Source organism: Falco punctatus (genome assembly GCF_963210335.1).
Source record: "Falco punctatus genome assembly, chromosome: 4".
NCBI classification, from domain to species: Eukaryota; Metazoa; Chordata; class Aves; order Falconiformes; family Falconidae; genus Falco; species Falco punctatus.
In genome coordinates this window covers 72,803,363-72,828,126 of record NC_137583.1, presented here as the reverse complement: position 1 = coordinate 72,828,126, position 24,764 = coordinate 72,803,363, and the positions used below count along the sequence as shown (strand labels likewise).

The window sequence follows — 24,764 nt, the reverse complement described above, 5'->3', positions numbered from 1 at the left end:
AGCTCAGATGACTGACTGTGTAAATAAGGATTACATTAGGCAATGGATAGATACTTTTCTCTCCAAAACGGGCAATTCTGCACAAATGGCATGACCGAAGTAGTGTGCCCAGGGCATGTTCAGGCTAAGTAAGGCGATAGCTTCAGGATTATGCAGATGTGAGAAGCAGGTAAACTGAACTGATGATTGAGTCTTAGGAAAACTGCTTTCTGCTCCCAGAGTTACTAATTCAAGCCCCAAAAAGAAATAAAGGAAAAACAGATTGCATTGCATTGATAGTGCAATCCTCAGACTACACCTGGAAGAGCCATAATAGCTTTAGATTCCCTTTGTAACAGAGAAATCTGGGAAAAATCAGATTAAAGCCAGCCCCGAGAGCTGTTCAAAGAGCTCCTTTTACTTTTTATTTGAACTACTGCATATAACTTCCTAGAAAAAAAGAAGAAACCAAGCCCTATGGTTCTTTTTATAGTTTTGTAGTCAAGAAATTTCTTTGGTAACAGTCCCTGTGAATATCTGCATTCTCCATCTCCTTCTGTGCTGTTAATTATGAAGTTTCCTTCCTCTTTCAGAAAACAGGTTTGATACAATTGTAGTTGGAAAGTGCATAAGGAGGGGAAGAACTACACAGTCTTTCTTGCCAGCTGATGTAAAGAAACTTCTGTTACTACATACCTCCCACCCCACTAGAGACCGACAGGCAGGTCAGGCCGTGAATTGGTGTTGAGGGCCTTGCATTAGGACATTTTTCAGATGTGACATTTTTCACATACCCTTGTTACCGTTACCCATATTTAAAATCGTGTTCTGGACCTCACCAACCCACAGGTAGTGGGGGAAGAAAACAGTCAAATATATTTTCTGTCACCTTTTTGCTTCAGTATACTTCTCCTAAATATTCAAGTCAAATGCTGCATTTAGATATAGTAGGAAATTAAAATAAAGGGATTTAAAAGGTGTAGAAAGTTATAGAGTATCTCAAGTTGGAATGGATCCATAACAATTATTGAGTCCAACTCCCTGCTCCTCACAGGGCTACCTAACACTGAACTATATGATCAAGAACATCATCCAGACACTCCTTGAAGTATTAGCCTGTGGAAAATACTTTGAAACATTTCTTTCTGCAAAGTGGTATATGGGGTTTTTTTTATAAGGAAGGAAACAGTGATAAAGCAAAGGAAGAAAACAATGACTTGTCATAGAGATAATATAAAGAACAGGCACTTTTCCCGTTATTTTTATAACTATATACTGTTACCCAGGAAGTATGTCTGGACTAGTGCTGTTTTTTCCTTACACAACCCATTATTTGAACAATAGTCCAAAGATACATGTTGATTATTTCCAGTGATTACTGAGCATCAGTTAATGAGAAGCAGTTAAAAGGTAGTACAAAAAGTGATTAATGTATCAGTAAATCAGCAGTTATGGAGCATACCTTGCTCTGCTGTACCTCAGCCAAAACATTGAGGTTCAAATGCTCTTGGGTCATCAGGCAGGGCTAGGCAACGCCTGCAGCTGTGACACGTACCCTTCTTAAAGTACATTATCCTAGAGGTACTACTACTGTCACTGATGGGCTCAGCCTGGGCCAGCAGCGTGTCAGTCTCAGAGCTGGCTGGCATCGGCTCTATCAGACACAGGGGAGGCTTCCAGCAATTTCTTATAGAAACCACTCCTGTAGCACTCCCACTGCCAAAACCCTGCCACAGAAACACAATATAGTAGTACCTGTACTTACAGACTCCGGCAGCACATAATGGACTTAAGATATGAGGACATCATAAGTATGATCTTCTGAGAGACTCTTTGGTAACTACTTATTTATGCAATATCATTTCTTCACAAGGAATGCATCTAAATTCTCATTCTTTAAAAAAGGTTAATAAAAAAACCAATCTCCTTTCTCAAACAATGTTAAAACAGTTTTCCCCAACAAAATCTTTTCATTCTCCCTTTCACGATGAAACCGTCTTTCTGCTTAGCTACTCCATGCTTTGTGGTTGTTTTCACTTAATTATATACAAAAGTCAATCAAACTAATGCAATAGCCACAGTATTTTCAGTCCCAGAATATGTTTCTCCAAGTTCATTCTTCTTTTAACCTGCGTGGATTTTATTGTTTGAACTTTAGATAAACAGAACAGCTTAAACTGATGCCTTTATCAGTCTGAATGAGAAAGGTTGCAAAGGATAACAGGCAGTACCTATCCCCCTTGCTAGAAACTGACCAAAAAAACCCAGCAGGCTCATTTCACTCCTGTATCAAAACATTCAACTACATTTTGCACAGTAAGAACAATTAATGCTAAAACCCGTGAGAGCAACCCCTTTGCAATCAGCCCTCAACAGCTGGGACTGGTCTGGACATGCAGGAGCACATCAACAGCTCTCAACCACTGTGGCTAGGTGCATGGGGACACTTACCCTAGTGGGGATGGCTTTTCCAGCAGAGCAGATCCCAAACAATCTTTACTCTTGAAGAGCCCCAAAGTACTTTACGGGTTTTTTTTTTTTTTTTATGTCACTGTAGCCACCTATGAACACCTGGTGTCAGTAATTGGCAAATTACCACCTCCAGAGCAACCACCACGTTACTTCCCACCTGCTATTCATTTAGTCTCATCGGATGGGCTAAGGTATAGGGTGCTATCGATACTGCACAGCTCTTCCCTTAATCTTTGAGTGAGTAGAAGTTCAATGAACTTGGTAGGACTTCCAAGGAATCCTTAATAAGTCAACTTTTACAGTATTGGTAATTTCTGTATCAGGTCAGTATTTAGGAAGTAGGTCTAACAATTGAATTTGAAGTAACAGAGAAGTGGCTAAATTCATGCTAGGGAAAACAACTTTGCTTTAGCCCAGCCTCTGAGCTAGGTGGGGACTGGCCCACCTGCGCTTTGTCGCTAGGTGCAGTTTGCAGGGGGTACACCCCTGAGCAGTGGTGGGATGGAAGCTCCTGACATTGTCAGATTTCTGAAGCGCAAAGGAGCAAGAACACGGTGCCACCTCCTGCCTGGTGCTCCCTGAGGTATGTGTCTGGTGTCTCACAGTGATCAGGCGGCATCAGGTGCAGGGGATGTATTGAAGTTTGCTCTTCTGGCTTTGCTCTTCCTTGAAGGCTGCCCTCGGGGACTTTGAAGCCTTGAGCAGCCACCCCTTTCTAAGGAACTAGCACAGCACCCCATAATTCACGGGGCTGGCCATGTGAGGAAAGGTGCAAGTGTGCACGGTGTTTTTGGAGCATCAAGAACACAGTACCAGCTGTTCAGATTTTTAGCCCTAAAACTGGTCTGCATCCTGGCTGAAGGGGTTCCTGTAAATGCTTGTTTTTTTTCTTCACGAGCCAGCGTTTGCTTCACTGCCAGGCTGCAGCTGGCTCTGGTGTGGATGGAGGAGCAGTGGAGGGTGAGGGCACGATCCCCTTTTTGCTTCTTTGTTTTTGCACAATGTCCAACTGAGAAGGAAGTGGAATTCCTTTTGGCCTTGTGCTGTATGAGCTCCAGAATAAAGCAAGGCTGTTAAAACTCCTGACAATATAAATGACAATGTATCTTTCATATAAATAGACCACATGCTGTAAGGAAATGCGGTCAGTTTAAGATAAATCAGTTGCGGCCAAAGAAATTTTTTTCTCTTTCTAAGCAAGATCATCAGCACCTAAGAGACTTACGTTTAAAAAAAAAAGTTTTAGAAATGTCTTTTCCAGAAAACATTGGCTTTATCATTGTTAGTATATTTTGTCATCATCTGAAAAAGAAAATTCAGTTAACTTTGCCCGTAACTTCCTAACATCTGTACCTAGCATGTCCTTTAATTTCTTCTTTCACAATTCAATTTCTCCTTTTTATTTTAATCCTGTAAACTTTCTGAGGGAACTAACTCTCTCTTTTGAATTGTCTTTCTGCTGAGCAGCCACGTAGGAACAAGTTCTGTACTTTGGAAATGCAATCATCTTGGCAACACACAGGAGATGATGCCAAATTTCCTTGCTATCCCATTTTTGCTACAGGAGCTGAACAAATATGCTACTACGCTTCAAATAGTATTTTCACATATTTTTTTTCCATTTAGCAGTTTTTCTAAACAAAACAAAATATTTCCACTGCAAAAATCTACTGTGATAAAGTCAGGCCTGTATGCAGTTATAGGGACAGCCTATAGTGGTTGGGAAAGGAGTGCTGTTTCTTCCAGGTGTCCACCTACACATTTGGAAACCAACCTCCTGAGTGCTTGTGCTGTGATCTGAGTGAGTGTGGCCTGCTCTGGGTATGACTGTTTGACAAGACTGACCTACTTCACAAGAAAAACAGGGGTTGTTTTGAATGTGAGCTATTTTTCAGGTAGCTTTTGGTGCTGGTTTGGGTGCTGTATTTATGCAGAAATGAAGGTTGGTAGGACCATGGCAATGGCATTTAGAAAGGAAGAATTTTTTTTTAGTGTCCTGCAGGATGAATTTCACTTAAATCCTCTAAAATTCAATCCCGTCTCATCTCACACATGGAAATACGAGACTGACGTGTTTTCCTGATGTATTTTTTCACTGTGTAATTAAAGTGTAAGATTTAAAAGTTGAAGCTGAATTTCCGTCTTTGGTATTTCCCTGTTGATGGATCCCATGAGCTTCCCTGATGTCTAGTCAGGAAAGACAGGAGGGAAGTATTGGGATATAACCTTCTGTGTATCACGGGCTTTCCCAAGGCAGCTTGGTTTGCCCTCAGTGAGACTTCATTCTTTTTCAAAGGCAAAATTTGTGCTGTGTTGTCTTGTTTGGGTTGTTGGTTTTTTTAAATGTGGCATGTGACAGAATATTTCCTTATTTAGCATTCGACGCTTTCTAACCAACCAGCCAGCCTTTGCAAGTGAGGAGGACTGGGCACTGTCCTCTCTTCAGCAGCACTTGATCACCAGCAACTCTCATCATTCAGCTTTGGGTGACGGGAAGAAAACAAAACAGCATTTACAGTTATGTTCTCTGGGTTGTTGTTTGTTCTTTCTCTTGTTCACAGCACTTTGCAGCTGGCGGGTAAGTGCCTCTCGCTTGCCTCCTACAAAGGTGTCTGTGAAAGTGCTTGCATGTCCTCTGGCATTTCTGGGTGATTTATGGTTCTGTGGCAGTGCCTATATGTACATTATTAGTTTGGGACATATAGAAAGGGAGCCTCTTGGAGGCGGGCAAGAGGCAAGGGCAGGGTCTAACAGAAGAAAAAAAATGAATAGAGAAGGAAGCAAAGACTGAATTCTTAATGGCTTTATTAATTTATAGTGGCACTATCATTTCAATAACCCCAGAAGATTAGACCTAAGAAAATAATGAGATATATTTAATTTTTTTTCCTCCCATTTTGCTTTATTCTTCTGTGTTTTGATTTTTGAGCTGTTGGTGTCTGAGTAATGGTTAGCAAAATCAGGCAGGAAAAACTTCAGGAGTGGTGAAATGTGGAATTACTTGTAGGACATAAAGGTATTCCCATATGATGGCTGTGCAATTCAGAGAGACTTAGTGCTTATAAAAAGGTTATTTTAATTCACTGTTTTGAACAGTCACTGAATTCACCAGAATTGATAAAATACATGAAGTAAATTTTTTGAAATAAAGTTGGATTAAGTTTAGGAAAGTTATTGTAGAATTGCGGTGATAATATTACTGCCGTCTCTTTAGCTGCACTTCAATTTAGTGTTAAACAGATGGCTTCTGGAGACTGTAATGTTAAATCCTTTTAGCTTTGAAACTCCTGAGTAAAACTGCTACAGATTGCCTCAGAGTATGGGGTCGTTTGGGTTTTTTTAATTGCCTACGGTATCACTGCAGGCCAGAAAAAATTTTTTTTCAGTATACTGTATATTAGCAACTAAATTGATTCAATTTTTTTTACAGGCTTTCAAATGAAAAGTCTTTAGGTTTTAAAGTACATTTTAATTATATATGATGCCCACCAAGCAAAAGATGTATCAGGGACCAAAACTGGTTATGAATCCCACAGGCGTTGGAAGGCAATACAGCTAGGTGGGTCACAAGGCACACTGCAAAGGGGCAGAGCACGTGATGCACTACTGCTACTAATAAACTCGTTATAGGACTCATATAAGCTCAGCTGCTGCTTCTTTACATTGGAGCCAGCTCTGCAGACATGATCGCAGAAACTACCTGGAGAGTTAGTGACTCAGTTTCTGGTACATATGGACCTTCTAACTTCCACCAGCCTTTCCACATTGTCAGGCGGTGGTCGGATGCCACTGCTCCCCAGTGCTAGTGATTGGTTTCCCAATGTAATTCCTAGTTTTATACTGCAACGGCTCACAATAGCTACTGCAGGTCTTGTAGGTCAGCAAGGCCAATGAGCCCAGAGTACTGGCTGTGAGACCCAGTGAGAAGGAAAGGCAATGTGGATTTGGGAGTGGGGGGACAAATGGCTTGGCAAAGACAGCTGTGACCCCAATAGGAGATCTGTAAGGGTGAAGGAAGTTTGTAGAGGTCAGAGGTCTACAAGGCCATGTATCTGGGGATAGATGGAAAGAGAGTAATGGTAATAACAGTGTGACTGAGGGAATCAGTGTGACTGATGTAACCAACAAGCTGTGTTCAGCTCTGCTGATGGCTGCCGACTGCTACTAATCCACAGTATGGTGACATATTATAATGAATTACATACTCTATTGTCTACCTTACTGCTTTTTAATCAGCAAAACTCATGTTGCACTTGAGTCTGTTCCAAAACATCATATTTTTATTTGATATGAATGCAGTGACTCCCTGTTCATGTGAATGGGAAGCAGAATCATGTCACACACGCGTTATACGCATATTCTATATTCATCATTTGTTATGCATTGTTTTGTTTTACAGATACTGAAACATTTTTAATGTATAATAAAGTCAACAAGCTCTGCCTTCAGGCATCTATCACACAGTCAGTTAGAACTGCCGCTTGCAATCAAGACAATGAATCACAAAAATTCAGGTGGATCACTGATCATCAGCTTATGAGCGTGAAACTGAACCTATGCCTGGGGGTGCCATCAAAGAAGGATCGGGCCTTGATCACCCTGTATCCATGTAATCAAACGAGTGGGCTCCAGTGGTGGGAATGCAGAAATGAAAGCGTCCTTGCAATCCAAGGAGAAGATTTGTTTTTCAGTCCTGGCAATGAAGAATATGATAATGTTTTGTTGAAGAAGGGGCTGAGTGCAAAGAGTAAGTGGAAGATCTACGGGGCTGTGGATGTTTTATGTTCCCAGGGATATGAAGGTACAGAAAACTGATTCTTTCACCCTTTGCACTAACTTGTTTGTGAGTATTAGTGTGTTTTGGATCTTTGACTGTTCTGATTCCTTCAGTGATCATCAGAGTTTTATAAAATCAGTGTACTGAGGGAGTTAGCCTTGATTTTAACATAATATTTATGGACAAGTATGTATTATATAACATATATATAAATAATACATGCTATATTAGTACAGACATTATAGTATGTTAGTGTTACAAGTAGTATAAGTATTACATATACTCTCTATGTTTTCTAAATGTATAATATACGTTAGTATATAAATACTCAGACGACATATGAGTATTCTCTAAAGTCACTATTGGCCACCATATTGTGTCACTACATCATTAATAGAGAGTGTAAACTCTTACAAGTTTCTTATACAGCAGCATGGAAATGAAATTACATCCTCAAGAAAGAAGCACAATATGGGTGAGCTGAGAAAGGGCTGGAAGTACCAGTGCAGGTGGAGGAGGTGTGGCTTTCATTTCAGCAGATGAGGATGCTCACAGAATAATGACAATTACCAGTGCCATTATCTTTTTATGATTAGCTGAAGTCTGATTGTTCTGAAGGGCTTTCCCACGTTCAGAATGGACTTTCTAAAAAACACCTGACAGGATATTTGAAGAATTAAACTCCGAGCCTTGCATGTGGGAGCTGCTCCACTGCATGTGAGATACTTAAAACCAGAGATGGATTGTCTAAAGTGATGCTTACTTTCTCCAGGAAGTAGGACTTCTAAATATTGGTTCCTCCTCTTACACCTTTTATATAAAATCTTAACACTGTTTGAAACAGTAGTATCTCAGGTTAGAGCTCTGGGGTCTTAGTAAGTTTGTAAAAGCACCTTGGTCAGAACAAAAATCTACACTCACCTGTGAAATATTACTTTACATCAGAACAGCACTGCTCTAAAACATGTGTCAGCAAGTTCAGTCTGGAAAAGTGTTGAAATGAGTTTTGTTGTTGTTATGGGAAAGGTAACATGGAAAACACTTGAGCTGCAGTTCAGCCACTAGCACCGGCTTCACATTTTTCACAGTTTACATTCACTTATTATGTTCCATACTATATCATTTTGCCTTCTCAGAGACCTTTACACTGCTAGGAAATGCTTTCGGGGCCCCCTGTGTGTTCCCTTTCATGTACAATAAGCAATGGTACGCCGAGTGCACGGCAGCTGGCCGGTCGGACGGCTGGCTCTGGTGTGCAACCACTGCAGACTATGACACGGACCAGCGATACGGATTTTGCCCATCAAAAGGTAAGTTACCTGTTTCCACGCAGTTCCCCTCAGTGTGGTATTGGCAAACCAGCACTAGCAGATCATTAATATCTTTATAATAATGCATAGTTTACAAGAATCTATTTTAGTATATGCTGTATTGCCACATTCTGCAGCTCTCTACACAAGGAAGCAACATGTTGCATGAAGACGTGGAGAAAACTGTGATTGAAGAGTAATCTGGCATGTGGTTCCCACTAGTTGTGGGGGTGTTGCTGAGCAGCACGATAATTTTGAGCTCCTTGCTGTTTCTCAGCCAGAATGTGTGCTGTCACCATTGTACAACCCTTCTCTGAGGACCTCTGTTGCAATGGATGTGGGCACAAAAATGAGGGCTGTAGGAAGATTAATGATGAAAAAATTTTAGTCTGCGTGATTCTCATGTGAATATATTTTTTACGTAGGTGGAACGTGCCTTTTTATCCATGCTATTAAGCCCTATTCCTATTGCCTGGGAAGCAGTATTTCCACCCCTTCTAACAACTGCCTTCCATCCCTGGCATTTCTCTACAACTTCAATCACTTTCTGAAAACTGCCTTCCACTTCTGTGGTCACTCTCCCCTCTATCTCCCTTTATGGCCTTGTTCTTGACAGGGGAGCTTTACATTTTATGTGTTGAAGACTCTTTCTGACACTTCTCAGTTTTCCCTGATATTCCTCCCCGTCGGTCCTGTTCAACATTACATCTTTTATTATTAAAATGCCCCTTTACACCAATTGACTAAAAATGTGCTTTTTGTGTGGTTCAATTTCATCGTCAAATATGCTTTCCAGGTTCCTACAAAGATGAAATGGACACTGAGTCCGAAAGACATGTGACATAGCATCAGTGAATAATTTTCAAAGCTTTTGAAAGCCAGTCCCAGCTCTTAGTTCTTTCTAAAATCCAGCTTCACACTGAGTTTTGGGAATACTCAACTATCTAATTCAATTTTTGTATTGTGCTTGATTGAGGAAGTGCAGTTCTTCAACGGACCAAAGATGTAAAGGTCGTCAGAAGAGGAGCTAATGTGGCTTAGCACCATTGAAGTGCCTGGGCCCTGAAGCTGTGTGACAGGCACTTCCAGAAGTCTTTGCAAGGGGAAGATTTATCTGACAACTGTTTTGATGCTAGATTCAGGTCTAGAGCTGGTTCGCTGAGCTCTCAGAGGGAACCGCTGTCCAGAAAGAGGAGATGTTGCATAACTTTTTATAGATTTCACCTAGGATTTCTGCCACAGCCTTGACTTTGTCCTTCTCTGTCCCACTCACAACATTTTCAGTGCTCTTGAAAGAACAGCAGAGGTGACATTCAATGAGAATGCCATGCATAACAAGAACCTGCAACTCATTTTCCTGTGGCTGAGTTACTATCCTTTCCAAAATATTTATTTTCTTCACAGATAAAGACACCACCTGGACTACAGATCTGTTAACAAATGTCCATTACCAAATAAACTCTGAATCTGCTCTCACATGGCATCAAGCCAGGGAGAGCTGTCAGCAGCAAAATGCGGAATTATTGAGTATTACAGATATTCATGAGCAAATATACCTTAAAGGTGAGGAAGTAAAGCAAACGCTGACTTACATCCAGGATCTGTTCAGTCCATCATTACAGTTAAGGACTAATTAGTATGGTTTTGGCTAATGTCTATAGAACTAAATATGCATAAGTAACTAAACAAAACCTTTTAGAATTTGCAAATTGATATCAAAATCATTGCCAAGTTTAAACAGAATTCAACACATTTCAGTGCCCTGAAAGTGTAACAGTTTGACTATTTAAAAATGTTATATTAAAAATTCCTTGGGTTTGGTTTGTGTTTGGTGTTTTGTTTTGTTTTTTTTTTTTTTAAGATAAAAAAGATATTCTGAAAATGGAAGTTTCCCTTTTGGTCAAAAGTAACCTTTAAAGCAAATTGAAAACAAGAGAAAAAGAGATATTTTTATGCTAAAAGATATTTTGTGTCAAATGCAGTTTGGCATCTGATTTCTTGAATTCATTTGACATACTGAAAAATATCAGTTATTCATAGATCCTAAACTGTGGCTCTACTTACCCATGTATTGATGAAGGAATGGTACTGAAGAAACTCTCTCCTGTTATTTTTAATGAATTTAACTTCTAAGAGCTTAATTATTATTGTTTATACTGACACTGTACCGATATTTCTACCTAAATAAATTCAATGTTATACAGAATTTAGTCTGTTCTACAGAAACATTTTCATTTTTTATATACTCTGTGGCACCTCCTCCGTGCTCATTTTGCATTAGGTGACAGAGTAAGAGAGGAGTTTTTTGTTTGCTTTTTACAGTAATCAAAGCTTCGGCGTGTGTTAGTTTATCAGATATCTCGGTGTCTAAAGATATTTGTAGTTAGATATTTAAGAACTGTAAGTCCTCCTAGAGACATTATTAGTGACTATTGCTAAACAAAAAAGTGGTTTATAAAGTCATTTATCTTTATTTGGTTACTTAGAGTTAACAGAAGGTACGGATTCTGCACTGTGGATTGGACTCAACAGACTGGACTTGAGGAGTGGATGGGGGTGGATTGGAGGCAGCCCGTTCCAGTACTTAAACTGGGCCCCAGGTATCTGTGCCTTTGATTCTGTATTTCAAAAGAAAAAAATATACGTGCCTCAAATTCTGCAAAGCAGATTGTGTTATCAGCGAGATATGCCACAAGGTACGTATTTTAGCTTTACTTGCTTTAGCTTTAGAAAACCCTTTTTTCTATAGCCATATAAGCCAGAAACATCTCTGTATTGCAAAAATATTTTAACTCTGAAAGCAATATTGTCTTTCGCAAAAATATACAGTCTTGCATTTCTTGTCTCTAGCAACAGTACTATGAGGGGGTTAGATGTTCGTATCCACGTAAATGATACTACATGTCATACAGACATTCCTGCTAACAGAGATTTACCTCAGTTGCCAAAGCTGGGAAAGACGTTATCTTTGGGGCTCTCACTTCAGCCAGGAGTGATTTCTCCTGTGCACTTTAGACCTTAGCATTCTATTTGCCTTTCAGAAAAGTTCACTTTTTCTTTCTGTACCTTTCCCAAAGGAAGCCCCTCTCCAGAATCTGGAAAGCTCTGTGTGGTTTTGAATCCTGAAACAAAAGCTAAATGGCAAAATTGGGAATGTGATCAGAAACTTGGTTACATTTGTAAGAAAAGAAACTTTACCTTGGCTCCCTCAGGTATGTTGATAAATGGTGGTAATTACAAGTAGAAGCTGTTACCTGAATTGCTCGGCACTCACGTTGAAAGGGTGAGCAGAATAATTATGTTAGAAATAGCAACTATTTCTTGTGTAGTTGGTTTGCTTTTTTAAAACCACTGTACCCTTTCTAGGCTGATTTCCAGTCCCACAACACACAGAATGAAACAGGTAAAGGCAAAGGACATCCAACTTGTCCTGTCTATATTTTGTTAGTCAGGTCTTTCCTTTGAATACACACACTACGGAGCACAAAAAGGGAGAACAAGCCAAAAATTACTTTTTGGAAGAGGGACATTAATAAAAATAAGCCAAAGGTTGAAGATCGATATATTGCAAAGATAAGATATTTTAAGTTTATAAAGATTTTCCTGTTGGTGTTTCCATATATATATATACGTCTAGTTCTAAATCTGTCTAGATGAGTTTTACTCTCTCAATATACTTACCTTTTAAAATTCATAAGCATTCCCTGGTAGGTGCAGATAATTTTTGATTTCTTTTATCTGACAAGTAAGTACTAAGTAATACAGAAGCTGTTAAAATTGATACATTACTGTATTTGTTACAGACATTTGACTATTTAAGAATGATAGAATTTGTATTAAATAACATTTGTATTAAAAAACTTTCCTTTTCCAAGCTAAAAAATACCAGATTTAAAATCATATTTATGTTTATTATGTTTTGTGTGTGTCATTTCCTTATAATAAGAATTTGCAAAGAAAATTCTTAGTTCAGAATTTTTGCACAGAATAAGTGAAAGTATTTTCAGTTTCATGTGCCTTGTATGACATTTGAACCCCTCTAAACCATTGGTACTTGTTCCTAGGTGACTTTGGGGCTGCTGTTTGTCCAGATGGTTGGGTACCGTATGTAGATCACTGCTACAAGATCTTCAGGGAGACCAAAGGATGGGAAGAAGCTTTGACCTCTTGTCAGAAGGAAGGGAGTCACCTGGCCAGCATCCAAAGCCTCGAGGAGCACAGCTTTGTACTGTCTCAGCTTGGGTACAGTGAGTGTTTCCAGAGGGGCTTTTGCCTTTGTCAGCATGTAAGAAGCACCAGCCTGCTGAACTGAGATGTAGGAATTGTATTCACATGAACTACTGCAGCCAGAGACATGCAAGGAGCTAGAGGCATTAGGCTGGTGCAGTGCTTTCCTTTCTGCTTCAAAGCAGATGCCTCCTTCCCTGCTGGGACTTGCAGATTTACTTAACTGTCTTGACTTGTGCTTTGTTTTGCATGAGGGTAGGGCATCTGTCAACCCAGTGAGAAGCTTTCTCAGTGAAAGGATTAAGAAATGTAAGTTCCACTTTGAAATAGCGGTTTTTATTGAAGACTAACATATTTGTACTGCTTTCTGTGCATTTGAGGAACTTACAGCATGGGTTTATGATGAGTTCTCCACATCTTGTGGTTAACCAGCACCCAGACCAGTAAGTTCACAGGTCTCTTCAGAAGTGTTGAAAGAAACCTACTAAAGAAAAGTTTAGGTCTCCACACTGCTAGGTGGAAAAGATCAGCTGAGCTATTCAAGGTGGTTCCCAGGCAGCAAGCTGTGGAATTGCCTGGGTTGCCTAAAGAGCTGTGAGTACAGGTCATTGGATCTAGCATGTCAGTGAGGTCTCACCATGGCCTTTTTAATGTCCTGGCAGAAACATGAGGAGTCTGTAGACGCGTTGCTACTTTTTACTCTTGTTAGCTATTTGCCTTTCCATTCCCCCCCACTCCATGCTTAGACGTATTGAAAATTCTTAATTAACTACTGAAAAAGTGAAAGATATTCAAGACAGAAAAGTTCTTTCTTCGGCAAGAGTCATTTGTCTGCTTAGTGTTCAACTATACAAGGAGATATTTTTGGATTCTTATATTTTTGATTTTGGTATCGTACCCCAGCTTAGTGACTACTGAAGAAACTGAGAACATCCTTCCCTATCTATCTTTCCCATGTTTGTGAATGCTGCCTAAATTTGCCTTTCATTTCCCTTGCTGTCCTTGTATTAAGAATGCCTAAAACCGTAGGATCGTGCACTGGTTGAGGCCAGAAGGAACCCTGGAGGTCGTTTGGTCCAGCCTCAACTTGGAGCAAAGCCAGCCTCAAAGTTAGATCTGGCTGCTGACAGCCTTCCCCTTTTTTTGGTTTTGGATGTTGTTGAAACTCCAATTTTACTTCTTGCCTAAAAAATTGTTGTAGGGCTGAGAGGCTAGGCTTAGCGGGTTTCTTTCCTTTTTTATTTTGTTGAAAGAAACTTGAAACATTCACACTTCAAGTTAGATTAAAACAGTATTTTAAAATCTGACCAGTGCAACAGAACCTAAAAAGTATCTATTAATGCAGTTCTATCATACCACCATAGTGTAGTAGCATTAGGCTGGTAATTTGCTCTTCTCCCACTGCTATGAGGAAAGGAAGCAAAATTTTTTGATCCAGTGCAGGCATTTCATTACAGCCTAATTTTCCAAAACATGCTTTCTTTATTCTAATATCTATGTGAAAATATTGATTTATGAAATGAACGTGCAACACGGCGAATAATCTTGTTTCATAAATTTACGGAAGGGATTGTATGTTCTAGAGCTCGAGGGTGCTGTGAAAAGAATGCAGTGTCGTAAGAGGTCTTTTCTAATTCTGTGGTTCCATGTTTCAGAGCCAACAGACAAGCTGTGGATTGGGCTGAACGATCATAAGGTTCAAATGTATTTTGAATGGAGTGATGGTACACCAGTGACATACACAAAATGGCACCTGGGGGAGCCATCCACCACAAACAACAGGCCAGAAGATTGTGTACTGATCAAGGGCCAGGTAAAATTATTCAATGTATGTTTTACTTTAATATTGAAACTAACGTTTTAATAAAAGAATTATGAACCTGCTATTTCAGCAACTGGCTAGGGCCAGAAAAAGGGATGTGGGGACAAAGTATGAGATTAAATACGAACTTTCATTAAAAAAGTAAGAAAAAATAAAATGAAAGTATTACTGCATCACAGATGAAATTTTCTCTAAGTTCATCTGAAAGACACCGATGAATATATTAGGACTATAAAACAAGTCTCTGACTGTAGTTTGAGCATGTTCTGCTCCTTCCCCTCTGGCAGTGATGGTGGCATGTGGGGATCCCTGCCGCCTCCTTTGTGCCTGCTCATCTGCCCATCCCTGTGTGGCACAACTGCCTGTACAGGGTCCTGCCTAACAGGTCTGGTAACCAGCTCCCTGCACCCTCATCCCTTCTTACCACTACCAGTTGTAGCTGTACTATAGACCAGTCTGTTTCACTAAATGTGAGAAGATTTATTTTTGTTATCAACTAAGGGAATTGGATAAGGAAAAAGAAAATACTTCTGTTTCAAAATGAAAGGAGGAAGAAAATTAATAGCTTTCATTACAAAGAAAGAAACTGCTTTGTATTATTCATCTTATTCTCATTGTTACTACATTCTTTTTCCTGCCACAGGATGGCTATTGGGCAGACTATGACTGTGAGAAGAAAGCTGGTTACATTTGTAAAAGAAAACCTGTATCACAAATAGCTGGAGAAAAGGAAATTACTGATACAGGTTGCAAAAAAGTAAGTATATAAGAATGGACCACCAGTTTCCCAGATTGAATAAGTACCTTGTCTGACAATCATCTAGAATTATTTGAATTATTTATGTTATTTACGTATAGATTTTCGTCTTCTTTATTCTGAAGTTTCTCTCTCTCTCCCAGTTTCTTTAAACGTTAGAAAGCCACTTGCAGAAATCACTGAAGAAGGGATCTGTAATTTCACTGCAAATGGTTTCTAATTCATAATATTCACGATTATTGTGCTTCATTGATTTCAGAATGGTATAGCTCACTTAATACACGTTATCACAATTATTTAAAAGTTATATAGACATCCTGAAATCATGTTATAGGGCTGGAGAAGATATGGGACCTACTGCTATTTTATTGGACATGTTCCAGCAACATTTTCAGAAGCAAATACCACTTGTGAAGGAGAAGAAGCTTACTTAGCCACAGTTGAAAGCAGGTATGATAATACCTTTTCCTTGGCTTTTAAATAGGTAAAGGTTGCATGTTCTGAAATATTCCTAGAACTACAAAATCTAACACAGTGTCAAACAGCCACTTACAGATGAGGTCTCTAGTTCAACACAGTATTGCTTTTGTTTGTTGAGCTACAGAGAGTTGAAATCCTATTGTAAGGTCTTCTCCCCCAATCTGACATAAGGAGAAGGAGAAAAGAATTCATCAGCAGATTAGACAAGTAAGATTTGGATAAATGAATTTTTTTTCATTTGTGTCTTTACGATTCCTTTTACAGGTATGAACAAGCCTATCTGACTAGCCTTGTTGGGCTGAGGCCTGAGAAATATTTCTGGCTTGGTCTCGGTGACATGGAGGACCAAGGCACTTTTAGGTGGGCCAATGGTGAAGCTCTCTCCTTCACGCACTGGAATGCAGCAATGCCTGGTAGGTGCCGTAACAGTGGATGGGAGGTGGTCTCTGAGGTCATGGTCCCTCCTTGGGTTTGCATTGGTAATGTCCTCTGAATTTTACACTTTAAGCCTTCAGTATATTTTACAAGAACTGGCACTTCTCAAACCCCATCTTTTAATTTCAAAGGGAACAGTTTAAGCTGCAGTTTTATTATATAAATATAATTTTATATAATATAAATGTATATAATTTTATTTATTTATATAGGACATCTGATATATTTATCTGTAAGATTAACATTTTGTCTCATCTTCACAAAGAGATTAGCAGGAGTTACAGGCAGGTCCTAGGACTATTCCATACTCATCCCTCTAGTAGAAAAGTTAGCCTGGGAGAAGAGTCTGAAACAGAGTGATTGTAATAAGGATTTAAAATGACAATTACAAAATCTCAGTACCAAAAATGATCATGCCATAATTTTCCATACTTGTGATGCTAAGAATGCATTCACAGGATCATACTGTGCACAGGCACAGAAAACAAGATTTCAAAATGCCATGAGGGAATCTGCTTTCCCCAAGATATACCACATCCCTCCTAGTGATCATTTGTCTGAAAAATTTCTCAGAAATCTTCAGCGAGGTTATAACATGCAAAATAAAATTTTTACGAAAATGGTAAAAGAGTAATAAAATTTCTGTAAATGCCATGAGAAGAAAGCTTGCCAGGGAGTCTCTGCTGCCAGCAGATGATCGGAGTATAAAGTGTGCACTTGTAGATTTGTCTGGAACAGTGAAAAATGAGTTTCCCTGCACCTGTGTTTGCTGAGGAAGAAACTGTGTTTTCTGTGCTGCAAAGTTTCTTTGTGAGGGTATGACTGGAAAGTCTATTTCAGGCTGAAACAGCAGGAGAGTAGATTATGATCTGAAGAAAAGCATTTCAGGACTAAGCATAGATGCAAAAGCATCCAAATTGTAAAGGTTACATGAAGTGTAATGTGTACCTAACTACCTGCTTACCTGCTAAAACTGCCTTGACAGCTAAGGGGTGAAAAAAGGCAAATTTGATGCCAACATTTAAAATGATTCCAGGGAAATGTGGGCAAAACCAGACCAATGAGTCATTGCTAAATTGGTTGAATCTGTAATAAAGAATAGAATAAAGAAGACATAGTGGGAACAATACATAAAATTGCTTGTGTAAAGGGAGGTTATGCTCTCAGGTCTCCTGGAGCTGCCCACAGGAGCCAAAAGCATATGAATAAGGGAAATCTAGTTAGTGTGGTCTATCTCAATCACCAAAAGCTTTTGAGCTAATCTGACATGACACAGGAAACCTCCTACATGATTAAAAATGTTGGTTAAAAGGCAGCGAATGGAAGGTGATGTTTTTGACTGGGGAAGAACATTCACCAGTAGAGTCCCATAATGATCTGTGCAAAAGCCCAAGATGTTAAACATAATTACAGACAATCTGGAAAAGGTGAAATAGTGAGGTGACAAGATTTGCTGATGATACTAAATTATTTCTGATAGTGAAGATGTGCCTGTGAGAAAACACAGGATGATCTCAGGAGAATGACGGAGCATGATCATTAAAATGGCAGGTGAGCTTTGATGCAGGTAAAGTGATGCTCGCAGGAGCAAACATGTATCTTGACATGACTTAAAGTGATGGACTTAGAGTTGACCATTTCTGGAGTCAGTTCTTGGCACCATGATAGACAGGTCCATTAAAACATCAGGTCTGTGCTCCACAGGAATCAAAAAGTAGCCAAAATTTTAGGAATGCTTAGGAAATTAAGAAAGAACACAAATAAGCCATTGTATAAACCCAGTGGGTGCATTTGACTGCATTTTGTGTGATGAACGCAACCTGCAGTTCCCTCTGAGAGAATACACTAAAGTTACAGCGAACATCATGGGATAAGCTTCATCGTGTCTGGGTTGAGGTTTGTACACCTGCCTTATGTATGCACTAAGGGTTTTGTTTCCATCTATATTAGTGACCGAGGTTATGCTGCCTGATATAAAACAGACTTAATGCAAGTAGAATGAGGTCTTCACTTGAAAATACAGGGTTTCACTGTAAAAAAAACCCGCACAAATCAATTCATTTTCTAACATAGAATTAATTATGCAGGATATAGCACATAAAAAAAGCAGGATCCCAAACTGATCATGACCTCCTCAAACAGAAAACATTACTTTTGTCTGTGTGAAAAACACCTAACTCTCCAACTCTCCTATCCAAGTGTTACAGTACAGCAAGAAGCGAATGGTTGCTGCTCAAAGATTTTAAGTAAGAAATAAACAATTCAGTCTGTATAAAATATCCAATGTGTTTTTTGTTTCTCACAAAGGAAGTAATCCAGGATGTGTAGCCATGAGAACTGGGACTGCAGCTGGATTATGGGATGTGCTTGACTGTGAGACAAAGCAAAATTACATATGTAAGCAGTGGGCAGAGAATGCAACATCTCCACCTATTCCAACTACAGCTCCGGTCCCCACATGTCCTGAAGGTTGGGTATCAAACAACCATGGTAGTTCCTGTTTTAAAGTAAGTGCCTAAATAGTTGAAAGAAGTTTGAACTGCTCAGCTGGGAGGGATGAGGGGCGGAGAGGGGAAAGAAAGAAAAAGGAAGTGACATCTTCATTTTGCAATATGTGAGACTGGAAAATAGCAAAAAAACCCCAAACAAAACACCACAGACATCTCAGGGGATAATCTATAAAAGGGGAGAAACTAAGGAAGAAAGATGAGGTTGTGAGGTTGAAGGGACTGGCTGGACACAATGGGAGGAAGAAGGACACAGGAAAGAAAATGAAGTTTGTGTCCTAGGGGTTGAATGAATTGGAGCAGAAAATGGAAGAAAAGGGATATAAATATCAAGTCCCTAGAAAGACATAAAGAAAAGAGAAAAAAGAAGAAACAAGATTAAAATTATTGAGAGAACAATGTGAAAATGCTGTATTAAACAGCAGAAGCAGCAAAGCTTGGATGTTAGTATGGCTCTTTATATCAGTTGTGATCACTAGGTTGTGCAAAGATCCCATATTTCTCTGAGGTGTGTGAGAATTCGGGGAACAAAGTAGAGAAGCAGTGAGGTGTATCCATAAGCAGCACAATGCCTAAGGCTGGACCTGGCAAAGATAATCACACTGTTCCTCAAACTAAAGCATAAGTCACATTAAAGATTTATTAAACCAATGTTTATGAAGGACATGAGAGAGCTTCTTTTGCAAAGCTAGAGATAACTCGTATTTGAAGTACAATCAGTTATGTCTGAGCAGGCATACAAAAGAACTTTGTACAAGAAAGGAGGGTAATGTGCAAACATTGATTTGGGATCAAGCAGAATAGAAAATATGCTAGGTAAGTGTGAGATAATATTTCTTATCCCTTCATTAAATTAATGAGTCCTGGGTTTATTATGTTTTTGGGTTTTTTTTTTTCATTTCTTTCAAACTCAGCTGGAATGCTATTTACTGGGGTTCCTTTATCCCCAAATCATCATTTTTAGATTTGGTCAGACTTGTGCTTATTCTTTGAACTACCAAAATGTTAGAAATCATGTTGCAAATGTAAAGTGAGAGTTGTAAACCACCACAAGGTCATTCTATTGCCTGTATCTTCAGTCTCCTCCTAGGCCACCTTGACTCTCCACCACAAACATTCTTCTGCCTTCATCCTAAAGGTGGCCTGGGCCCTCCCCTAGGTAAAACAAGTTCAAGAGAATTGTTTTCCTTTCTAGCAATTCCTTCCTTTTGTTTGCCACTGCTACAATAACTAGCTAGACAACTCTAGTGCAAAAAATTTATGAACAGAGTAATTCATGCTGTTTCTCTTACGGATTTTTACTTGGCTGTATGAAACACCATTTATGGGTAAGCAAGACTACAGTTCTTCATTTTATTATAAATATATAGTATATTTTAAAGTAATTTCTCCATAGTGTTTTTGCAGATCAAATATTGAAAAGAAATCATGGCTTGAAGCTCGAGATTTTTGTAGACATATAGGAGGGGACCTTGTCACCATTAACAGTAAAGAGGAGATACCATTACTAAGACAAGCATTGTAGTGAGTATCTGCTATATGTTTATCTTACCAGATTTAAGAGATGTTTCATATGAACTGTTATGAAGTTTTTAGATAATGTAGTGGTTTGACCCTGGCTGAATGCCAGGTGCCTGCCAAAACCCCTCTGTCAGTCCTCTCCTCAACCGGACAGGGAAGAAAAAAATATAACAAAAAGCTTGCGGGTTGAGATAAGGACAGAGAGATTACTCAGGAATTACTGTCATGGGCAAAAGAGACTCGACTTGGGGAAAATCAGTTTAATTTATGACCATCCAGATCAGAAAAAACACCTTCCCCCCACCCCTCCCTTCTTCCCACACTTAACTTAATTCCTAATTTCTCTACCTTTTCCCCCTGAGTGGTGCAGGTGGATGGGGGATGGGGGTTTGTCCTGGTTTCAGCTGGGATGGACTTAATTATCGTCTTAGGATTAGTGTGGTGCTCTGTTTTGGCTTTGATGTGAGGCTTTTCAGTTCCTCAGGCCTTGCCAGCAAAAAAGGCCGGAGGGGCACAAGGAATTGGGAAGGGGACACACCAGGTCAGCTGGCCCTAACTAATCAAAGAGGTGTTCCATACCGTGGGATGCCATGCCTGGTATATACCTGGGGGGTTGGCGGGGCAGGCAGGTCATTGTTCTAGCTGGGCATCGGTCAGCAAATGGTGAGCAGTTGCATTGTGCACCATGTGTTCCTTGCTTCCTTTCCCTCTGGATTTCATTTTTTCCCTTCCCCTTTTCATTATAACTGTTATTGTCATAATTGTTGTTATTGTTCTTTCTTTTTTATTCTATTTCAATTATTAAATTGTTCTTATCTCAACCCTCAAGTTTTACATTCCTTTCCAACTCTCCTCCCAACCCCTCTGGGTGAGGGGGGAGTGAGCCAGTGGCTCTGTGGCACTTGGTTACCAGCTGGGGTTAAACTGCGACAGGGTTATGGTCAGTTCATCACAGCTGTCTCTGCTGCTCCTTCCTCCTCACACTCTTCCCCCTGCTTCAATGTAGGGTCCCTCCCACGGGAGACAGTTCTCCATGAACTTCTCCAATATGAGTCCTTCCTACAGGGTGCAGTCCTTCAGGAACAGGCTGCTCCAGCGTAGGTCCCCTGTGGGGTCACAAGTCCTGCCAGCAAACCTGCTCTAGCATGGACTCCTCTCTCCACGAGTCCCCAAGTCCTGCCAGCAAACTTCAGCATGAGCTTCCCATGTGTCACAGCCTCCTTTGGGCATCCACCTGCTCCAGAGTGGGGTCCTCCAAGGGCTGCAGGTGATACCTGCTCCACCATGGACCTCCCTGGGCTGAGGGGCACAGCCTGCCTCACCCTGGGCTTCACCAGGGGCTGCCGGGAATCTCTGCTCCGGCACCTGGAGCTCCTCCTGCCTCCTTCTGCACTGACCTGGTGTCTGCAGTTGTTGTTCTCACTCCTCTCTCTCACTGGTGCAGATTTCCAACCCCCCCCCTCCTTCTTAATATACTATCACAGAGGTGCTACCACTGTCACTGATGGGCTCAGCCTTGGCCAGTGGCGGGGCCCCCCTTGGAGCTGGCTGGCATCGGCTCCATTGGACATGGGGGAAGCTTCTGGCATCTTCTCACAGAAGCCACCTCTGTACTCCCCCCAGCACCAAAACCTTGCCAGAAAAACCCACTGCAGATGATTTCTGAAACATACAGATTCCTCAAAACCCCAAACCCACATGAAACTTTGACATTTTATCTACTAACGAATTGTATCTACTCATTAACAGTTTAATGAAAAAAGAGTGGTTTATATCCAACAAATAATAATAAAAAAACCTCACAACCCCCCGATATTGTGATTACTAGATATGATTTAGAAATGCATGAAATTGTGGGGTGTGGTATTTTAAGTAGGGTAGAAGACATGATCAATCTATTTACTTTTAACTCAGCTTGAAGTAGTCAATGCTGAGACCATTTTCTGAGTCTGTGAAGGCCTTCCCTAAGGAAACAGAACATAGAGGAAATACAGGATCACTACTGCTAATAAGTCTGATATATAAGCCGTTGCCACTGAAATACTAGATATTTCTATGACAAACATATGCACCTGTATGCCCTTCATCAAAGGTAATAGGATAATTATTACAACTTCACTGCACTATCCAATGTGCTCTAGAAAGTTTAATGATGTTTTATGGAAGTTTTCTGTGTTGATGTTTACACACTGCTCTGCCTTGTAATTTTTGTTAGTGCCGTTTCCTGTGCCTTTCAAAAAGTTTGGCTCGGTATATATTCCTTGAATCCAGATGAAGGACTTGCCTGGAGTGATGGCTCTCCAGTGAGTATTTTATTTTTTCATCAAATTTGTTTTCTTAAAATGCTTTGTTGTTTGTACAAGTACTTTTCAGGTTTTTACTGTTACCCTTGTCAAAGAAAACACTAATCCTGCAAATAGTGACATGGCTGTTAACCTGTACTACCATGACTAAAATCACGGTAACACATTTGAATACATGGAAACTATCTGTATCTCATCAGGATCTGTAGCTTTCCGCACAACACTCCAGCATATTTTCTTTTCCAAGAATATAATATGAACACATAATGTCAGAACATAAAAATTCGTCATACAGGATCTTATATCCTGTCTCTGGCAGTGGCCAGAAGCATCTTAAGAGCTAATCAAACAGCAAGCATATTTCCCAGTATACTTTAGCATCCCCAGTGATGGCTCAGGGTTTTTCAGAACTGGAGCTCAGATCTGTAATCTTAATTTATTTATTTCCATGAATTTATCCAGTTGTCTCTTGAGCCAATATAAATATCCACAGATGTGTAAAAAGTTCCTGCAGGATTCTACTGCTTATTGCCTTCCCTTTACTCCTGCCCTCTGTTCCCTATTTTTTAACCCAAGTAAAGACCTTGCCTCTTATTTGGTTGCACATTAGTTTCTGTAAAAGTTTTGGGAGGTGATCTTATCAAGAACTTTTTGAAAATCCCAAGCAGGTTATATCAAATGGTTCTCCCTTCCCATTTGGATGTTAGTTTCTTCAGAGGTAACTCCAAGTTTCTTCAGAGGTAACTCCACTAGGTTTGTAGGACATGACAGCCCTCCCAAAAGCCACACTCCCACTCACTAACCACAGGGAAGGGAAGATGCGAAGGCTGAATTGATGCATGATGTGGTCTCTGCCACTGGACGGCTGTTGGACAATGTAATTTTGGACCAGGCCACAGTTGATGAATTGAAAACTAACTTGTCTGCACATGATTAGCATGAGTGGAATGGTGGTGAAGTTCATAGGTAGGTGAAGTTCACTAGAAACACTCCATTTGCCTGTTTTGATTCTGGCTGTGTTTGGGGCTGTCGTGCTTTAACCCCAGCTGGTAACTAAGTACCACACAGCTGCTCGCTTGCTCCCACCCCACAGCAGAATGGGGAAGAGAATCAGGGAACAGGTAAAACTCAAGGGTTGAGATAAGAACAATTTATTAATTGAAAGAAAATAAATAATAATCATGAAAAGGAGAGAGGAGAGGAATAAAATCCAAAAAGAAGGGGGAAAAAAACCCAAGTGATGCACAATGCAATTGCTCAGCACTTGCTGAGTGATGCCCAGCCAGTCCCTGAGCAGCCATTGGCAGGCCCTGCCCTGGCCAAGTCCCCCCAGTTCATATACTGATCATGATGTTCTATGGTATGGAATATCCCTTTGGACAGTGCAGGCCAGCTGTCCTGGCTGTGTCCCCTCCCAATTCTTGTGTCCCTCCAGCCCTCTCACTGACAGAGTCTGAGAAACTGAAAAGTCCCTGGCTTAGTATAAACGTTACTTAGCAACAACTGAAAACATTACTGTTATCAACACTATTCTCCTACTAAATCCAAAATACAGCACTGTACCACCTACTAGGAAGAAAAAATAACTCTATCCCAGCCAAAACCAGGAACAAATGTGTGAAGCACAAAGAGGAAAAGCCCTCCATGGCCAGACAGCCTGATCTGATCACTGACATCATTTCCCAACTGTAAAATTCTTGTATCTATTGCTTTCCTTACATTTGCACCTCTTTTTAGTCAGAGACAGAATCTTTCAGACAAAACCTGTTTGTTTCTGCTTGCCAATATAGAGTACAACTACTGAAATGGATAATAAGAGTAACAGAGATGATTTCTTCTATAGGTTAGGTACACAAACTGGGATGATGATTCAAGAAATTCAGAAGGACGCAAGTTGTGTGGCGCAGTCAATGGTGCGACTTATTCTAAACGATGGTTTCTTTCGGTCTGTGAAGTGCAGCTTAACTGGATTTGTCAAATAAAAAAAGGTAGATTTATTCTTCTCTAAGCAAGAAGCTTAAACAACATTCTAAGTATTTGCTTTCTAATGTAAATTGCTGGAGAAAGACACAAAATTTTGAAGAACTACTTTTTCCAAATGGACATCAAGAGCATTGGTTAACACAATATAGGCCAGGATTTTTCAATGATAGATGATAAGAATAAATAAATCT

The 24,764-nt window shown here is 40.0% G+C and overlaps 1 protein-coding gene across 1 annotated transcript in view; it reads left to right on the top strand.

The window, feature by feature from the left end:
* Positions 1-4,263: 4,263 nt before the first annotated feature.
* LOC308063410 (macrophage mannose receptor 1-like) overlaps positions 4,264-24,764 on the top strand; it is a 38,461-nt gene continuing 17,960 nt past the window's right edge. The window contains 15 exon segments of the mRNA XM_080386340.1: positions 4,264-5,029; positions 6,851-7,252; positions 8,365-8,538; positions 9,943-10,101; positions 11,025-11,138; positions 11,616-11,750; positions 12,603-12,785; positions 14,421-14,578; positions 15,231-15,344; positions 15,679-15,794; positions 16,089-16,237; positions 18,567-18,766; positions 20,163-20,290; positions 22,503-22,590; positions 24,434-24,578. Coding sequence (XP_080242466.1) covers positions 4,972-5,029; positions 6,851-7,252; positions 8,365-8,538; positions 9,943-10,101; positions 11,025-11,138; positions 11,616-11,750; positions 12,603-12,785; positions 14,421-14,578; positions 15,231-15,344; positions 15,679-15,794; positions 16,089-16,237; positions 18,567-18,766; positions 20,163-20,290; positions 22,503-22,590; positions 24,434-24,578 — 2,323 coding nt within the window. The 5' untranslated portion in view covers positions 4,264-4,971.